Here is a 15,274-nt window from a genome sequence, read left to right as displayed (position 1 = left end):
GCAAAGCATAAATCCAGCCAACATAACTCTCTGGGTCATTGAGGCACACAAGCCTCCAAACCCAAAGAGGACATTGTGGTCCTCTTGGAGGAGATGTGATTATACAGTTTAATGCAATTGACTGGGTTAGGGTTCTGGGGAAGCTTTTTTTTTAATTTGTGCATTGGACTTTGTTATACAATGACAGAGACTAAACATATGGCCGAACTTGATCTTGAAGTGGAATCCTTTGATCGCTTCTTCATCCATGTTGTTTATCCTTAAAGGTGGCGAGAAGGAGTCATGCCAGGCCTCTGGACTCCCCCACTCTGCAGCAGAACCTGAAGGCATACTTCACAATGAACAAGTTCCTTTCATCCTTCCTGGAACACGTGAGCTGGCATATCCTACTTTGCTTGTTGCGTGATATTGCTAAATAGTGAATTTTGTAGTGGGGTTGCCAGTGTTAAAAATGATTTTTAGAGGTTAATTGGTATTTCTGAGTGAGTTGTGTGAAACTTCTACAGAAACCCACTGTCAGGGCATCAATTAAGGCCAATGACCCTACCTACCTGTGATGCCACTTTCAAGGAATTATCCCTCTGTTCCACTGCACTCAGTGTCCTGCTGCTTACCGTGGAAGCTGTACACTGGGTTGGCCTCCCAAAGTGCAACACCTCACACTTGTCATCTGCTATTCTTCAGCCCATTTTTTCAGCTGGCCCCCATTCTGCTGCAGACTATGATAGTCTCCCTCGCAGTACACTACATCCCCAACCTTGGTGTCATCTACAAATTTGCTGATCTAATTATCACATTATCATCCAGATAATTGATATAGATGACAAACAACAACAGACCCAGCAGTACACTGCCAGCCACAGGTCTCCAGTCAGAGATAACTCATTGCCTCTCTTACCCCTTGTCAGCTATCACAACTGGTAAATTTTAAAACTTCCCTGAATTCCCCTGAATGCAATAAAACATATTTCCATGCTCTGACCAACAAGGCTAGCATTGAATAAACACTCCCGTACCTAGTGAAACGGGTGCTGAATATATTTCCCTGATCTTCTGCGGCTGTAGCCCATCCACTGCAAAATTTGACATGTTGTGCATTCAGAGATGCCTTTCTGCACACCACTGTTGCAACCTGTGGTTATATGAGTTATTGTCACCTTCCTGTCAACTTGAACCAGTTTGGCTATTCTAGATTTCTTTTATACTTTCATCCCTGCACCTCCTAGACTGCATCAGGCTGGTTTGTGATGTTGAGTTCTCTATAATCGCATTTAACCGTCTCTCTTTTGTCTTATCCTTCATTTCATGTTCCTCAGCATTGCTGAGAGTGGAGGATAGGGAGCCTTTTCATGTAATTAATACGGCTTTGTTCCGAATCTTCACCATACCCCTTTTCAAAGATCTTCCACTGCTCTGGCACTGATTTACTTTCAAGTAGCTGTTTCCAGTCTCTGCTGCGATTCAGATCTTATCCCAGTAACGCTGGCCTTTCTCCAGTTCTGAACTGTTACTCCCAGCCTGTCTTTGTCCTGTTTTCATAGCCACAATAAACAGTGGGAGAGAAACATACTTGCAGCGGAGAGACCAGTGGTAAGATGATTGATTGGGAATGTGTTTTTAATATTTTCATGACAGCAACTATGATCCTGATAAAACTGGCTGTTGAGTTTTGAAAGCAAAAAGTTGTAGCTTGCTTTTAACAGCTGGCATTTGTTTATGATGGGAGCAGTACAGCTGAGACACTCAGAGTTCAAAGTAAATTTATTATCGAAGTACATATACCTTCACCATATTCTACTGTGCAATTCATTTCCTTGCGGGCATTCAGAATAAATACCAAGAAGCACCATAGAATCAATGAAAAAGTGCACACAACAAGACAGAGAACCAATATGCAAAAGGCACCAAGCAGTGCAAATACAAAATAATAATAATAATAATACATGAATATGGATAAATATTGAGAACATAAGATGAAGAGCTTTTGAAAAGGAGTCCGTAGGTTGTGGGGACAGTTGAGTGATGGGACAAGTGAAGTTGAATAAAGTGATCCCCTGTGGTTCAAGAGCCTGATGGTTGAGAGGTAATAACTTTTCCTGAATCTGGACATATGCACACAGACAGAGTTGTGCACATCATGCGTACACACAGGAACAGTACGTGTGTGTGTGTATGTGTGCAAGTACAATGCAAATTGTGCATAGACTGTTTCTGGGAGGGTGGGTACGTGTGCACAGGCACGCTGCACATAAATAAATATATAAGGCCAGACAAAATACGCACACACAAGTAGACACTCCTACTCCCCCACTTTCCCACTTCCATGCTCTCCCATTCGCTTCCTCTCTTCCAACTCCCTCACTCCTCCCTAACACTCTCCATTCCCTCTCGCTCTCAATCTCACTCATTCACTCTCTCACTTTCTCACTCACTCTCTTATTCTCTCACTGTCTCTGCTTCTCAGGCCATTAAGTTGACTGCACTTACTTTTCAGTGGGAATGGTGCTTGTAGGAAACAGTCTGTACTATACATTTGCTTCCAATCAATCTTGTTGGCTGGAACTGCTGTTCTTTTAAATAGCATCTTATTAACATTATGTTTGTGTCTATGTCCACTGTCAGTTTTAAGTTATTGCTTTCCCTGAACTCCTTGTCTTCTCTGCATCCTGTCTCCCAGTTGTTTGAAGTTATTGCTAGGACTTGGGGTGAAGGCAGTGCTATCATCCCCCTTCTTAGCCTCAGAATATACTTCAGCACTTTGTGATTTTTGCAAGATGTCATCTGGTATTAATTGTGATGAGCAGCAACAAGATCTCGTGTGTTTTCTGTTGTCTCAGTCACACTTACAAGAATTTGGGGTCCAGGATGTTACATGCAATTGACTTTATTCTAAATGAATGGCCAGATTCACAAAATGTGCCTAGGTTGACATAACACCCCATTACTCATGACTAAAGTACTTCTGTCATGGACTCATGGGAAAAGGCTCTTTGGCACTTAAGCATCCATGCCAACCAAGGTGTATGTTCAAGCGGATACCATTTCCCATATCACTCTAAACTCTAGTTATCCATTTAGCTAGCCACGTACTTCTTAAAGATATCTATGTCTTGTTCTTAATTATGGAGCACCTTATCAATTCTTTCCAAGTGTTATTATGCTGTTCATTTTACTCAGTGCTACATTGGTCCACTTTATTGTTCTCCCTTCTATGTGAAAGGACAGGTCTAGAACTGTTTATAGTCAAAATATAATTGTCTAAGAAATGATAATAAAAAAGGAAGAAGGAGATGGCTACTGTTTTTAAAAAAATATTTTATATAAATTAACGTAACATGACTCGCTTAGGTAGGGTTCTTGGTCATCATAGCTGACTTAGGCCCAACGGCCTGTTTCGATGTTGTGTTACTCTATGACTTAACAGCTCGGTAAGGAGCCAGTGAGGTTTAAATTCCACGCCTTTCAAAACATTCACGCTGAAATCCAAGCCTTTGATAATTGTTTTGAGTTTGCAAACAATGCTCTTATTGCATGGGTCAATTAGCTACAAGCCTCCCTCCAAAACATGATCTAGTCTATCCCCCTGTGCGGATGTGATTTTACAGGAAGAGAAACAAAGATTTACTTGTCTGTAAAGCAGAATGAAAGGACTTCCTTGCAGTTTCTTGAAAAGAGCGACGTCTTCCTGTTGACTGGGTCCAATCTTTCCTCAGCCTTAAACCAATCAGTTGGTTATTTACCTCATCACTGTTACGAGGTTTCCCACAGGACACAGGACTTTCTTGTTAGGTTTGAACTGCTTTAGGAGATTTTAGCTTTGACATATTTTAGTATTAGGAATATTTGGAACTAAATGAGAAGAAAAAGACTCCTGTTCCTTAAGTATATTTCATAATCTCTTAATGACCCCAGTTCTTTATAGCGGGTGAGGTGTCCACTGTTAAATGTAGAAAACACAGCAACAGATCCCAGAGAAAGAAATTTGATCTGTGTAGTTGATTGAGTGTTGTTTTTCTGACAGTGAAATGGGTATATAATCTCCATTATATACCCTTCCTCCACTTGAGAGTTCAGAAGGAGCCCTGGTTTGACAGATCCTTTGAAAGATGGCTCCCCTGGCAGTGTAGCACACCCACTGCCAAGTCAGCCTGGAATTTCCAAGTTAGGTTTGCTGGAGAGGGAGAAACTCAGAATGAACATTCAGAGGTGAGAATGTTAGCACAGTAGCTTAGTGGTTAGTGCTTCAGAGCATCAGTGATCACTGATTAAGGTCCAATTCCCACCACTGTCACTAAAGAATTTGCACATTCTCCATGTAACTGTGTGTATCCTCCATCTGCTCCAGTTTCCAAAGATGTACAGTTAGGATTAGCAAGTTCTGAGCAGGCTATGTTGGCTCCAGAAGCATGGGAACATTTAAGGAATGGCCCCCAGCACAGTCGTCAGACTGTCTTGCTCATTGACACAAGTGACAAATGTCACTGCATATTTCGATGTTTCAATGTACATGTGACAAATACAGCTAATCTAATGCCTGCTAACCATGCACCTATTTGCCAGGTAGCATTAGCTCTTTGACCATCCCCTGTGTGATGTGCTGTACTGCTCTCTACACAGGCTTACAAAGACATGGACTACGTTGTGAAGGAAAAGCTCTTTCTGGAACGCATCTTGGACTTTGAGTTCCAGCGATCAGATGACAGAAGTTTCTTTTATAATGGTAAGAACTACAGGTTTGGCAATATCTTGGAGCCCAACACCATATTCAAGACATTCAAGATTGTTTAATGTCATTTCCAGTACATTAATGTAAGGGAGAACAAAATTATTCTTACTGTGGATCTGATGCTGCACGAAAAACCCACAATAAGATAAATATCACAACAATGAAAAAACATCAATATTATTACACAAGATAGCCTTTATACATACATTGATTGTATGTCCATGAAGTGACATTAGGCACAGGAGTGTCTGTACATAAGGTCAGGGGTCACCAACCTTTTATGCACCACGGACTGGTTTAATATTGCCAATATTCTTGCCGGGGGTGGGGGGTTGTGTTAATCACGACCAGAATATAGGTGATAAGTCAACTGTAAGTCAATTATAAGTGGCTAATACACTCAATTTCGTTTCTAAAAGGGTTTATCTAACGAATTTAATATTAAACACACCACGCATATTTTCCTCGCATGAATATAGTGATAAGTCAATTTTAACTCACTTATAAGTCAATAGCATCATAACATTTTAAGTAATGTTTGGATATTAAACACACAGTACATATTTTCCTTGAGTGAACAAATAAAATCATTGCAACACACCAGTGAGAGGACAAGGTAAAAGCCAGATGCCATGGCAGTTGCAGTCCGGAGAGAGCGACCGTGCGACGGGGCGTGCACCCCCCCCCGTAGGTAGGTAGGATCTATCGGCTGACAAAAGTTTGGCTCGAGGGATGACTTTCAGTAGATCACAGCGAGGTAGCTGCTCTGCTACTTACGAAACCCTGAGCCCGAATTAGGTCGTCTGCGAATAATTTAGCACCGGGTTCCCCACGAATATTCAGTGTGCTAAACGGGTTTAGAGGCGGCGCCCATCTGTCCGCTCTCCAGGCCAGTAGCAACGGCACTTACCCGAAGCCAACCAGTGATCCCTGGCGTGAGGGTATCACTGCGTGTAGGTGACTGATGACCTCACATGTGTTCAAGTTCAATAGTGGGCATGAGAGGGAATGAGGAAACGTGCAGCTGACTCAGATCGTTTCGTATCGCCAAATCATATCGTTTCCTCGCACAGTGGTTGGGGACCACTGCATAAAGTGACTGACAGGAAGTGATAAAGTAGTGGTGGCTGGGGCTGTGGATTAGTGTATTAGTGGGTGGTAGAGGCAGGTTCAGTATTGTCATTTGAAGTAAAATTGGATAGGTGTATGGACAGGAAAGGAATGGAGGGTTATGGGCTGAGTGTAGGTTGGTGGGACTAGGTGAGAGTAAGCGTTCGGCATGGACTGGAAGGGCCGAGATGGCCTGTTTCCTTGCTGTAATTGTTATATGGTTATAAGAGATGTTGATCCGCCTTACTGATTGGGGAAATAACTGTTTTTGAGTCTGGTGGTCCTGGCATATCATTATAGCTTTACATTGTTCACATAGCTGGACATCTCCAACCTTGTTATTCTGGCTCCTTCCCTCTCCCTTGCTAGTCCTGAAGAAGGGTGTCAGCCCGACAGGTTGACTGCTTACTCCCTCCGTGGATGCTGCCTGACCTGCTGAGTTCCTCCAGCATTTTGTATGTGTTACTCTGGATTAATAGCATCTGCAAAATCTCTAGTATTTACGTACAGTCAGCTCTCCTTATCCACGAATTCCGCATGTGCGAATTCAACCACCCGCGAATCACGAAAACCCGGAAATGCTCTTCCAGTACTTGTTGTTCAAGCATGTACAGACTTTTTTTCTCGTCATTATTCCCTATACAATGCAGTAACAACTAACAACTATTTTACATAGCATTTACATTGTATTAGTTGTTATAAGTAATCTAGAGATGATTTAAAATATACGGGAGGATGTGCATGAGTTATCGTGGATCGGGATCAAAAAAAATTGTAAGTTCTCTTACTAAGTAAGTCGGAACAGGTACATCCGGTATTATTTAGTGTCAGTTAGTCAAACGTTTGCATTTGTAAAGCGTATATATTTTACCTTTCTATGCACATAAAATGCTTAAGAACGTATGTTTCAGCGCCGGGCTTGGGAAGTTTCCGAGTTCGACCTAGTGACAGATCGCTATTGAGTGCGCTCTCCACCGGTTTGATGTGGAGGATCAAAAACCCAAGACCCAATAATTAAACCACTGCGTTGCTTAGTAATAATTGAAGCTTTCATCAGGGCAGGGCCTTCACATGCTCCATTAAAATTGTTCCGATCGTTGACCGACTGTAGCCTAACGCTTTTCCAATGACTGATGGCGTTTCATCTCTTTCCGATCGCTTTATTACTTCCACCTTATTTTCAATCGCGTGATTATTTTCATGAACAGAAACACCGCGGATTCAGAGCTACGCCGGGTCCTAATGCCTACCGCTCTGAACATGTTAAATAAAGTCCGGGGTTCCGCTGGGTCCTAAAGACCACCGCACTGATTCAGGTTAAATAAGGGACTTGAGCATCTGCGATTTTTGGTAACTGCAGGGGTCTCAGAACCAAGCCCCCACGGATAAGGAGGGCTGACTATATATATCCTGTTATTTATCCAACTTCCCATTGTACTGTTTTATCTGCCCTCATCTTAGCATTTGAATAAACCCATCTTGCCCCATTGCTTCCTCAACTTTTCAGCCTTTACCCCACGATGTTCTGCATCAGCAGACATTCCCAGTTGCAAACAGACAACAGAATTGACGTGCAGAATCTGTTCCATTTGCGCAACATCGTTGTGGTATTTTTATTGGCTTTGGTGAAGGCATTGTTTTGAGTTTGGCTAAAGAAGTTATGAGAGCAGTTGTACAAGTTTAACATGCTCCAAGGCCATTGGATTTCCTCCCCGAACCAGTGACCCTGCCAAAAAATTGAGATGTAGTTAACCATGAAGAGTTTTCCCTCATAGTGTGAAATGTTGACGAGTATATTGTAAAGAATTGTGCTGAATTCACTGTTGATTTTTCTGGAATGGAATGAAATGGATACGCCCATGTATGCAGCTTTGCATTTTTTGTAGAGTGTAAAATAAATGGCTTTCCAATTTAGAGCTGGATGTAGATTTCAGTATAACTGTACCAGCAAGAACCCATGCTTTTATCATCTCCTGACCTTCATCAGCTCTGTGCTGAATGTTCTTTGTCCTCTTCTCCGATGTCTCCATATCTTCTGTCCTCTCCTTGTCTTTCCCAGCACTTGCAAAAACATCCTCTATTGATACCTCATTTACCTCACAGGCTCCACAGATTTTTCGTGACTTGTGCCTCGTGATGTCCAGCATCACTTGACCTCCCCAGCTGTGAACAGATGCCAAACGTTGGTGTGCAGAACTTGGTCCATTACTACTGTCCCACTCTAGGATAGCCAGTATGTGTCCTGCCTTCACCTCTCACCTCACCTCAATCAGCCCATTATCCAGAGGCAGGAAATGTTCAGTGGCAAGTTCTTCCCTCTTCCCAGGCGATAACTCCTTTCTATCCCATCCCTCCACCTCACTCCCAGGAGGCATTGGAAAGTCAGTGTCGCTCACTATTCTGGAGATATTTTTATTTTATTGCGATACAGCACAGAATAGGCCCTACAGCTCTTCAAGCTGCTCAGCTCAGCAACCCACTGTGGCCTAATCACAGGACAATTTACAATGACCGATTAACCTACCCATCGGTAGGTCTTTAGATTGTGGAAGGAAACCAGGAGCACCCAGAGGAAATCCACGCAATCACAGGGAGAACGTACAAACTCCTTACAGGCAGTGGTGGGAACTGAACGCTGGTTGGTTGTACCTTAAAGCATTGTGCTAACCACTTCGCTGCCGAGTGCCCTATATGGGTAGCGGCCATAAGATCTATACAAGAGAAGGAGTAGGGCTTAATCATTCCATTCCCTGAGACTGCTTTGCCGTTCAATAGAATAGATGGCTGATCTAACCTCAATCTCAATCACCTGCCTATCCCTATAATCCCCTGTACTGCAGAACTCTGTTCTGCTTAATCTTAAATATTTCTAATGGTTCTATGTCCGTAACTGAAATTCCAGAGGTTCTTGACATCCCTGACTACAAGCAGCCATGAATCATCTACCTTTCAAATACCTTCAAACTCTACTGTATTTCATCAAGGGCACCGCTCTTTCTTAACTGTGAACAGTGTGGCATAATGAAAACTTTTGAGATTTGAACCTTAATTTTATAAAGTATGAAGTATACAATTTAATTTTTTTCCAAATTTAAATATTTCAGTTGATGCCAATTTTTTTGGCCTAGGAAAGTGGAGCAGTGATATGAGATTAGGCAGAAAATGGAAGCCCTTTGCTCGAGCAGAGGGGTGAGCTTTCAGAGTGGCAGTAAGTGGACACTGGGATACCTGCTCAGCCCACCTTTTGGATCCTGTAAGGCTCTGGTTATTTTCCTATCACCGTGAATCGCTTACCATCCCAAGGAGCCCAAGATGGGCCAGTGAACCTAAACTGGCAGTAGAGTGCACAAATGGGTAGCACACTCCTTGCAGAGAGCCAGGATCATCAAGATGACGCATTTTAGTCTGTCTGAAACTGGTTGGTATTCTGGTATTGGGAGACATTAGGACAGGTACGTGCCTAGGAAGGCTTTAAAGGGATATGGGCTAATCGCAGACAATTGGGTCTAGCTTAGGTGATCACCTTGGTTCTCTGGATATGTGAAATGAAGGGCCCTTTTCTGTGCTGTGTTCTCTTTGACTTACCAGCTTGGTAAGGAGCTGGAGAAGTCCAGATTCCGTGCTTTAATCCATACTAAATCTTGTTCTCTACTCACCTCTTGTGTGCTAACCTACATCGACTTCTAATTGGGCAGCAACACTTTGAAAATTCACCTGCTCATTTTCAAATCCCTCCATAGCCTCACCCCCCACTTTTTTTCCCTCAGTAATCTCTCCACCTCTCCCTCCTATTTCACAACCTGCCCATTGGAGCAAGCATTTAATCACCTGCTCAGAAGTTATATATGTCATTGAGGGTTCATTTCCGCTTGTTAATGTTCCCAATAAACTGGATGTTTGGCAATTTTTTAATATTTATGATATACACTCAGTGACCTTTTAGTAGGTACCTCTTGTACCTCATCAAGTGCCACTAAGTGTATGTTCTGCTGCTCCAGCCCATTCAGTTCAAGGTTCGATACGTTGTGCGTTCAAAGAAGCTTCTCTGCACACCACTGTTTAATGTGGTTACTTGAGTGACTGCTGCCTTCCTATCAGGTTGAACCTGTCAGGCCATTCGCCTCTGACCTCTCTATTAAAAAAATGTTTCCACCCACAGAACTGGCGCTTATTGGATGTTTTGTGTTTTCCACACCACTCTCTGCAAGCTCTGGAGTTAGTCCTGCATGAAAATCCCAGGGGATCAGCAGTTTCTGAGATTCTCAAACCACCCTGTCTGGTGCCAACATTCATTCCACTGTCAAAATCACTTCGATCACATTTCTTCCTGATTTTGTCGTTTGAACTACAACTGAACCTCTTGACCATGTCCGCATGCTTTCATGCATTGAATTGTTGTCACATAATTGGCTGATTAGATATTTGCATTAATGAGCAGATGTACTTAATAAAGTGGCCACTGAGTGTAAATGTAAACTGTGGCATGAGTTTAATGTGTTTGTACCATAAATCCCATGGGCTCTATGAAGTTAAGGTTTACTTTCTTCTATCTAAAAGCATATACCTTTTCCATGAGATCATGTTCTAAAATATTATTTTTAAAGTTCAAAGTAAATTTATTATCAAACTACATATACGTCACCATATACAACCCTGAGATTCATTTTCTTGCGAGCATACTCAATAAATCTCGAATAGATTCTGGATCCACAAAACGAGGTCCCCTTGGATCCCACGCCTCCATACTTTCTCAATAAGCCTTGCATGATTTATCTTATCAAATGCCTTGCTGAAGTCCATATACACTACATCTACTGCTCTACCTTCATCAATGTGTTTAGTCACATCCTCAAAAATTAAATCAGGCTCATAAGGGATGACCTGCCTTTGACAAAGCCATGCTAACTATTCCTAATCATATTATGCCTCTCCAAATGTTCATAAATCCTTTATCTCAGGATCTCTCCATCAACTTACCAACCACTGAGGTAAGACTCACTGGTCTTTAATTTCCTGGGTTATCCCTTTCTTTCTTGAATGATGGAACAACTTCCGCAATCCTCCAGTCCTCTGGAATCTCTCCCGTCCTTGTTGATCATGCAAAGATCATCGCCAGAGGCTCAGCAATCTCCTCCCTCACTTCACACAATGGCCTGGGGTCCATATCATCTGACCCCAGTGACTTATCCAACTTGATGCTTTCCAAAAGCTTCAGCACATCCTCTTCCTTACTATCTACATTCTCAAGCTTTTCAGTCCACTGCAAGTCATCCCTACAATTGCCAAGATCCTTTTCTGTAGTGAATACTGAAGCAAAGTATTCATTAAGTACCTTTGCTATTTCCTCCAGTTCCATACACACTTTTCCACTGTCACACTTGATTGGACCTATTCTCTCACATCTTATCCTCTTGCTCTTCACATACTTGTAGAATGCCTTCTCATGGTCCCTCCTGGCTCTCCTAATTTCATTCTTAAGCTCCTTCCTGCTAGTGTTAGAATCTTCTAGATTAGTTTTTTGAACCTTTCATAAGCTCTTCTTTTCTTCTTGACCAGACTTACAACAGCTTTTGTACATCACAGATCTTGTACCCTACCATCCTTTCCATGTCTCTACGGAACGTAACTACTGAGAACCCCACGCAAATATCCCCTGAACGTTTGCATACTCCTTCCGTACGCTTCCCTGAGAACATCTGTTTCCAATTTATGCTTCCAAGTTCCTGCCTGATAGCCTCAAATTTCCCCTTACTCCAATTAAACATTTCCTTAACGTGTCTGTTCCTATCCCTCTCCAATGCTATGGTAATAATAATAGTAAATAAATAAGCAATAAATATCGAGAACATGTGATGAAGATTCCTTGAAGGTGAGTGCAGGAAAGATAAACATTCATTCATAGATCCACCTTTACATGAAGTAACTGATTGGATTATATACAATTATGAGAGGCCAGGTAGGGTAAGTAGTCAAAATCTTCTTGCCATGGTGGATGTATCAAAAGTAAGAGGGCATCGGAGTGGTCGGAGTTTTAAAAGGAAAGCAGTTAAGTCTGTAGCTGTGTACTGGAGAGTATATCGACTGGCTGCACCTTAGCCTAAAATGGAAACACCAATACCCTTGGAAAATCCTGTAGGTAGTGGATTCAGCCCAGTACATCATAGTGAAGCCTTCCCAATCTCTGAGCACTTCTACATGGAATGCTGTCATAGGATCCATCATCAGAGATCCCCACCACCCAACCCATTCTCTCTTCTCACTGCTGCCTTCAGATAGAAGGTACATGTGTCTCAGGACTTGCACCATCATGTTTGAGAACAGTTACTACCCCTCAACCATCAGGCTCTTGAATAAAAGGGCATTCCTACAGCCAATGATCTGACTTTCAAGGACTCTTTATCTCATGTTCTCGTTATTTATTGCTATTTATTTATATTTGTTCATGGTCTTCTGCACTCTGACCATTCATTGATCCTGTTATAGTTACGATTCTATAGATATGCTGAGTGTGCCCACAAGAAAATGAACCTCAGGGTTGTGTATGGTGACATATATGTACTTTGATAATAAAATTTACTTAAAACTTTGAAGTGTGTCACATTGACAAAGGTTGATCTCTGGAATGTGCTGCTATAGGAGGTGGTTGAGTCAGAAACAGTTAGTGTGTATCTGCACTTTAGTAAGCAAAGCATAGCGGCAAATGGTCCTTATGTGGATAAAATGGAATTAGTAAAGCTGGGCTAAAAGTTTGGCAGGGATGAGTTGTTTCTTTGCTGTACAACTCGGTGACTCAATGGAATAATATGAGATTCACTGTAAAGCAGTGGGAGCTTTTTTGTTGCTGATGTCTAACTGTACTTAAAGGCAAGGTTAGATGGGAGAGCCAGAACATCCCGCAAACGTTATTTGCTATTCTTTATCATTCATGTCTTCTCTTCCTTTAAAACACTCCTTAAAAGCTAAAACTTGAATTTTTGATTGTCTGTTCTCATGGTTTGGTACCAATTTTGTTTGCTAATGTTCCCAAGCTATTGTCCCAAAATCTGAGGCACATATATATAGCTAGGGTGCCCAAGACTTTATCACAGCACTGTAGTAATTTTAAGAATTGCACTGTACTGCTGCCACAAAAAAAATTTCATGACATATGTGAGTGATGATAAACTTGATTCTGATATGGGTCTCTGCTGTGGACTGAGAGTGGGAAGGGGGCAGGGAGAGGGATTCATGCATGGGTGGGAAAAGGGGAAGTGAGAGGTGGGAGGAGCAGGATGCACCAGAGAGACGTTCTGTAATAATCAATATGCCAGCTGTTCGGAATTAAACGATCTTGCTGGTGTCTCAGGGCTGGGTGTGTCTGCACCGGCTCCATCCCTGCCCCCGGTACTCCTTCTCTGTCACCTGTCGCACACCCCTCCCGCGGTGCTCCACCTTCGTCATTCCCAACACCCTTTGCTCCAGCCTGATTTACAAACACGCTGTCTGCTCCAGATCGGCAGGTACAGGACTGTGCAAAAGTCCTAAGCACCCTAGCTATATATATGTGTGTCTAAAACCTTTGCACAGGACTCTACCTCGTGATACCTTTGGTGCTTTGGATGAGTTGGTTTTGGCATTTCTTTGCCTGATATTGACATTGGCCAACATCATTTGCCATGGTATTCTTTCCTAGAGGATAAGGGGATGCACTGCCCTGTGTGTGAGGAAGCAGTCCGAGTTCTGCTCGAGGTTGTGCCTCACCCGCCTTGCCGTCATGTCAGCCTTTGTTTTTTCAGTTTTTTATATAGTACTTTTTCAGCGCTTAGCGCTCCCAGAGAGAGGCACCACATGTTGTGAAGCTTTGCGATTCAACGATTTCTCACTGTTTTTTGTTTTCAGATGAGCGGATGCTCTTCAGCAGTGCTCTCTATTATGGCCACGAGTTGGTGCTGCTGCTTTTCGACGCTCTGCTCTTCTCCGTCGTGGACCTGGGGACCCAGGACTTTGTTCTGGCGGCCATCATCACTTACTTAGTACAGAAGGTAAAGCGGCACCTGACGAAAAGCAGCCCGAGCTAAAGGTTCAAGATGAGCTTGTCACACGTACATCGAAACATCCAGCGAAATGCTGTGTTTGCATCAAATAAAATGAACAAATATTGTTCTAGGTTTCACCGCAGTTCCAGCACCAGTGTAGCCAGTCCGCAACTCAATAACACTAACCTTAACTGTACGTGTTTGCAATGTGGGAGAAACCCGGAGCACCCAGAGGAAATCCATGTGGTCACAGGGAGAGCTTACAAACTCCTTAAGGCAGGGGTGGGAATTGAACCCTGATCTTAAAGCTGGCGCTGTCATCGCGTTATGCTAACTGCTAGGCTATTGCACTGTCCTCAGGAGTTTGGAGCCCTGTCTGATCTTTTTCTGAGAATGTACATTCTGATTTGTTCCTGGCCTGGTAAACATTCAGATAATGTCCCCTTGACCTTAACCTTACAGAGTCATCGGAATGGAAACAGGCCCTTTGGCCCAGTGAGTCTGTACTGATCACCAAACACTGATTATATTCATCCTGTGTGAGTCCCATTCTGCCCACATTCCTGTCAAATCCCCTCTGGAGATTCTTCCATTCTTATATGCCCTAGGGCCAGTGCAGAGTTACCAATTAGCCTACCAACCCGTGCACCTTTAGGTCGTGCAAGCAATCCCATGCGGTTATGGGAAGAGTGTGTAAACACCACACAGACAGCAACTCAGGCTGGGGTTGAACCCAGGTCATCGGTGCTGTGAGACAGGGGCTCCTCTAGCTGGACTGCGCCTCTATTATTCTTTGTACACCTGCTACAGATCACTTTTCACTCTCAATCCCTCTTAATTTGGCTCTTTTGATGCCTTGTATCAATCCAGTGAATCTCCTGCCACTTTCTTCTTCCTGAAGTGTGATATCCAGTGTGAAACACAGTACTTCTGACGGGAACTAACCATAGCTTTGCATAACAGAAGCACCAGTGGCTCGCCTCTGTATCCCTTTCTGTTAAAGGTCAACCTTCACTAACATTTTTACTTGTCCTTTGTAGCCATCTGTTGCTGTAGGGTGATGTATGTATTTGAAGTACCAGTTGTAATGATGCTGGGATGGTAAAATAATAGTCTAAGCCTCCATTACAAACACCTGATTTATAGACCCTTACATACAAATGAGTTCCCATGATATTAATCAGTCCTGTCTGCATAGATACGTTTGTTCCTGCAGCAGCAGAGCTAGTTTCTTCTTTCTCTCCACTTTTCACAATTGTTCTTTCTTATCAGTCTTGTGAACTTTTCAAGCCATTCACTGCAATACTTTGGAGGTATTGTCACCATATTGCATGATTTGTCTGATGTCTGTAAAAATGGAATCCAATAATTACCCAGTGTACCAGACACCAGGCTGGCATTGACTCACAGAGGAAGTATTCCT

The 15,274-nt window shown here is 42.7% G+C and overlaps 1 protein-coding gene across 2 annotated transcripts in view; it reads left to right on the top strand.

Moving 5' to 3' along the window:
• The window catches only part of LOC132407011 (meckelin-like), a 150,755-nt gene that overhangs the window by 130,116 nt on the left and 5,365 nt on the right, over positions 1 to 15,274 (top strand). For both annotated transcript variants that reach the window (XM_059993234.1, XM_059993235.1), the window contains 3 exons: positions 267 to 371; positions 4,618 to 4,720; positions 13,715 to 13,857. In XM_059993234.1, the coding sequence (XP_059849217.1) occupies positions 267 to 371; positions 4,618 to 4,720; positions 13,715 to 13,857 (351 nt within the window). The remainder of the gene's footprint in view (positions 1 to 266; positions 372 to 4,617; positions 4,721 to 13,714; positions 13,858 to 15,274) is intronic.

This window comes from Hypanus sabinus, chromosome 17, assembly GCF_030144855.1.
Source record: "Hypanus sabinus isolate sHypSab1 chromosome 17, sHypSab1.hap1, whole genome shotgun sequence".
Classification (NCBI taxonomy): domain Eukaryota; kingdom Metazoa; phylum Chordata; class Chondrichthyes; order Myliobatiformes; family Dasyatidae; genus Hypanus; species Hypanus sabinus.
This window is presented reverse-complemented; position numbering and strand designations above follow the sequence as displayed.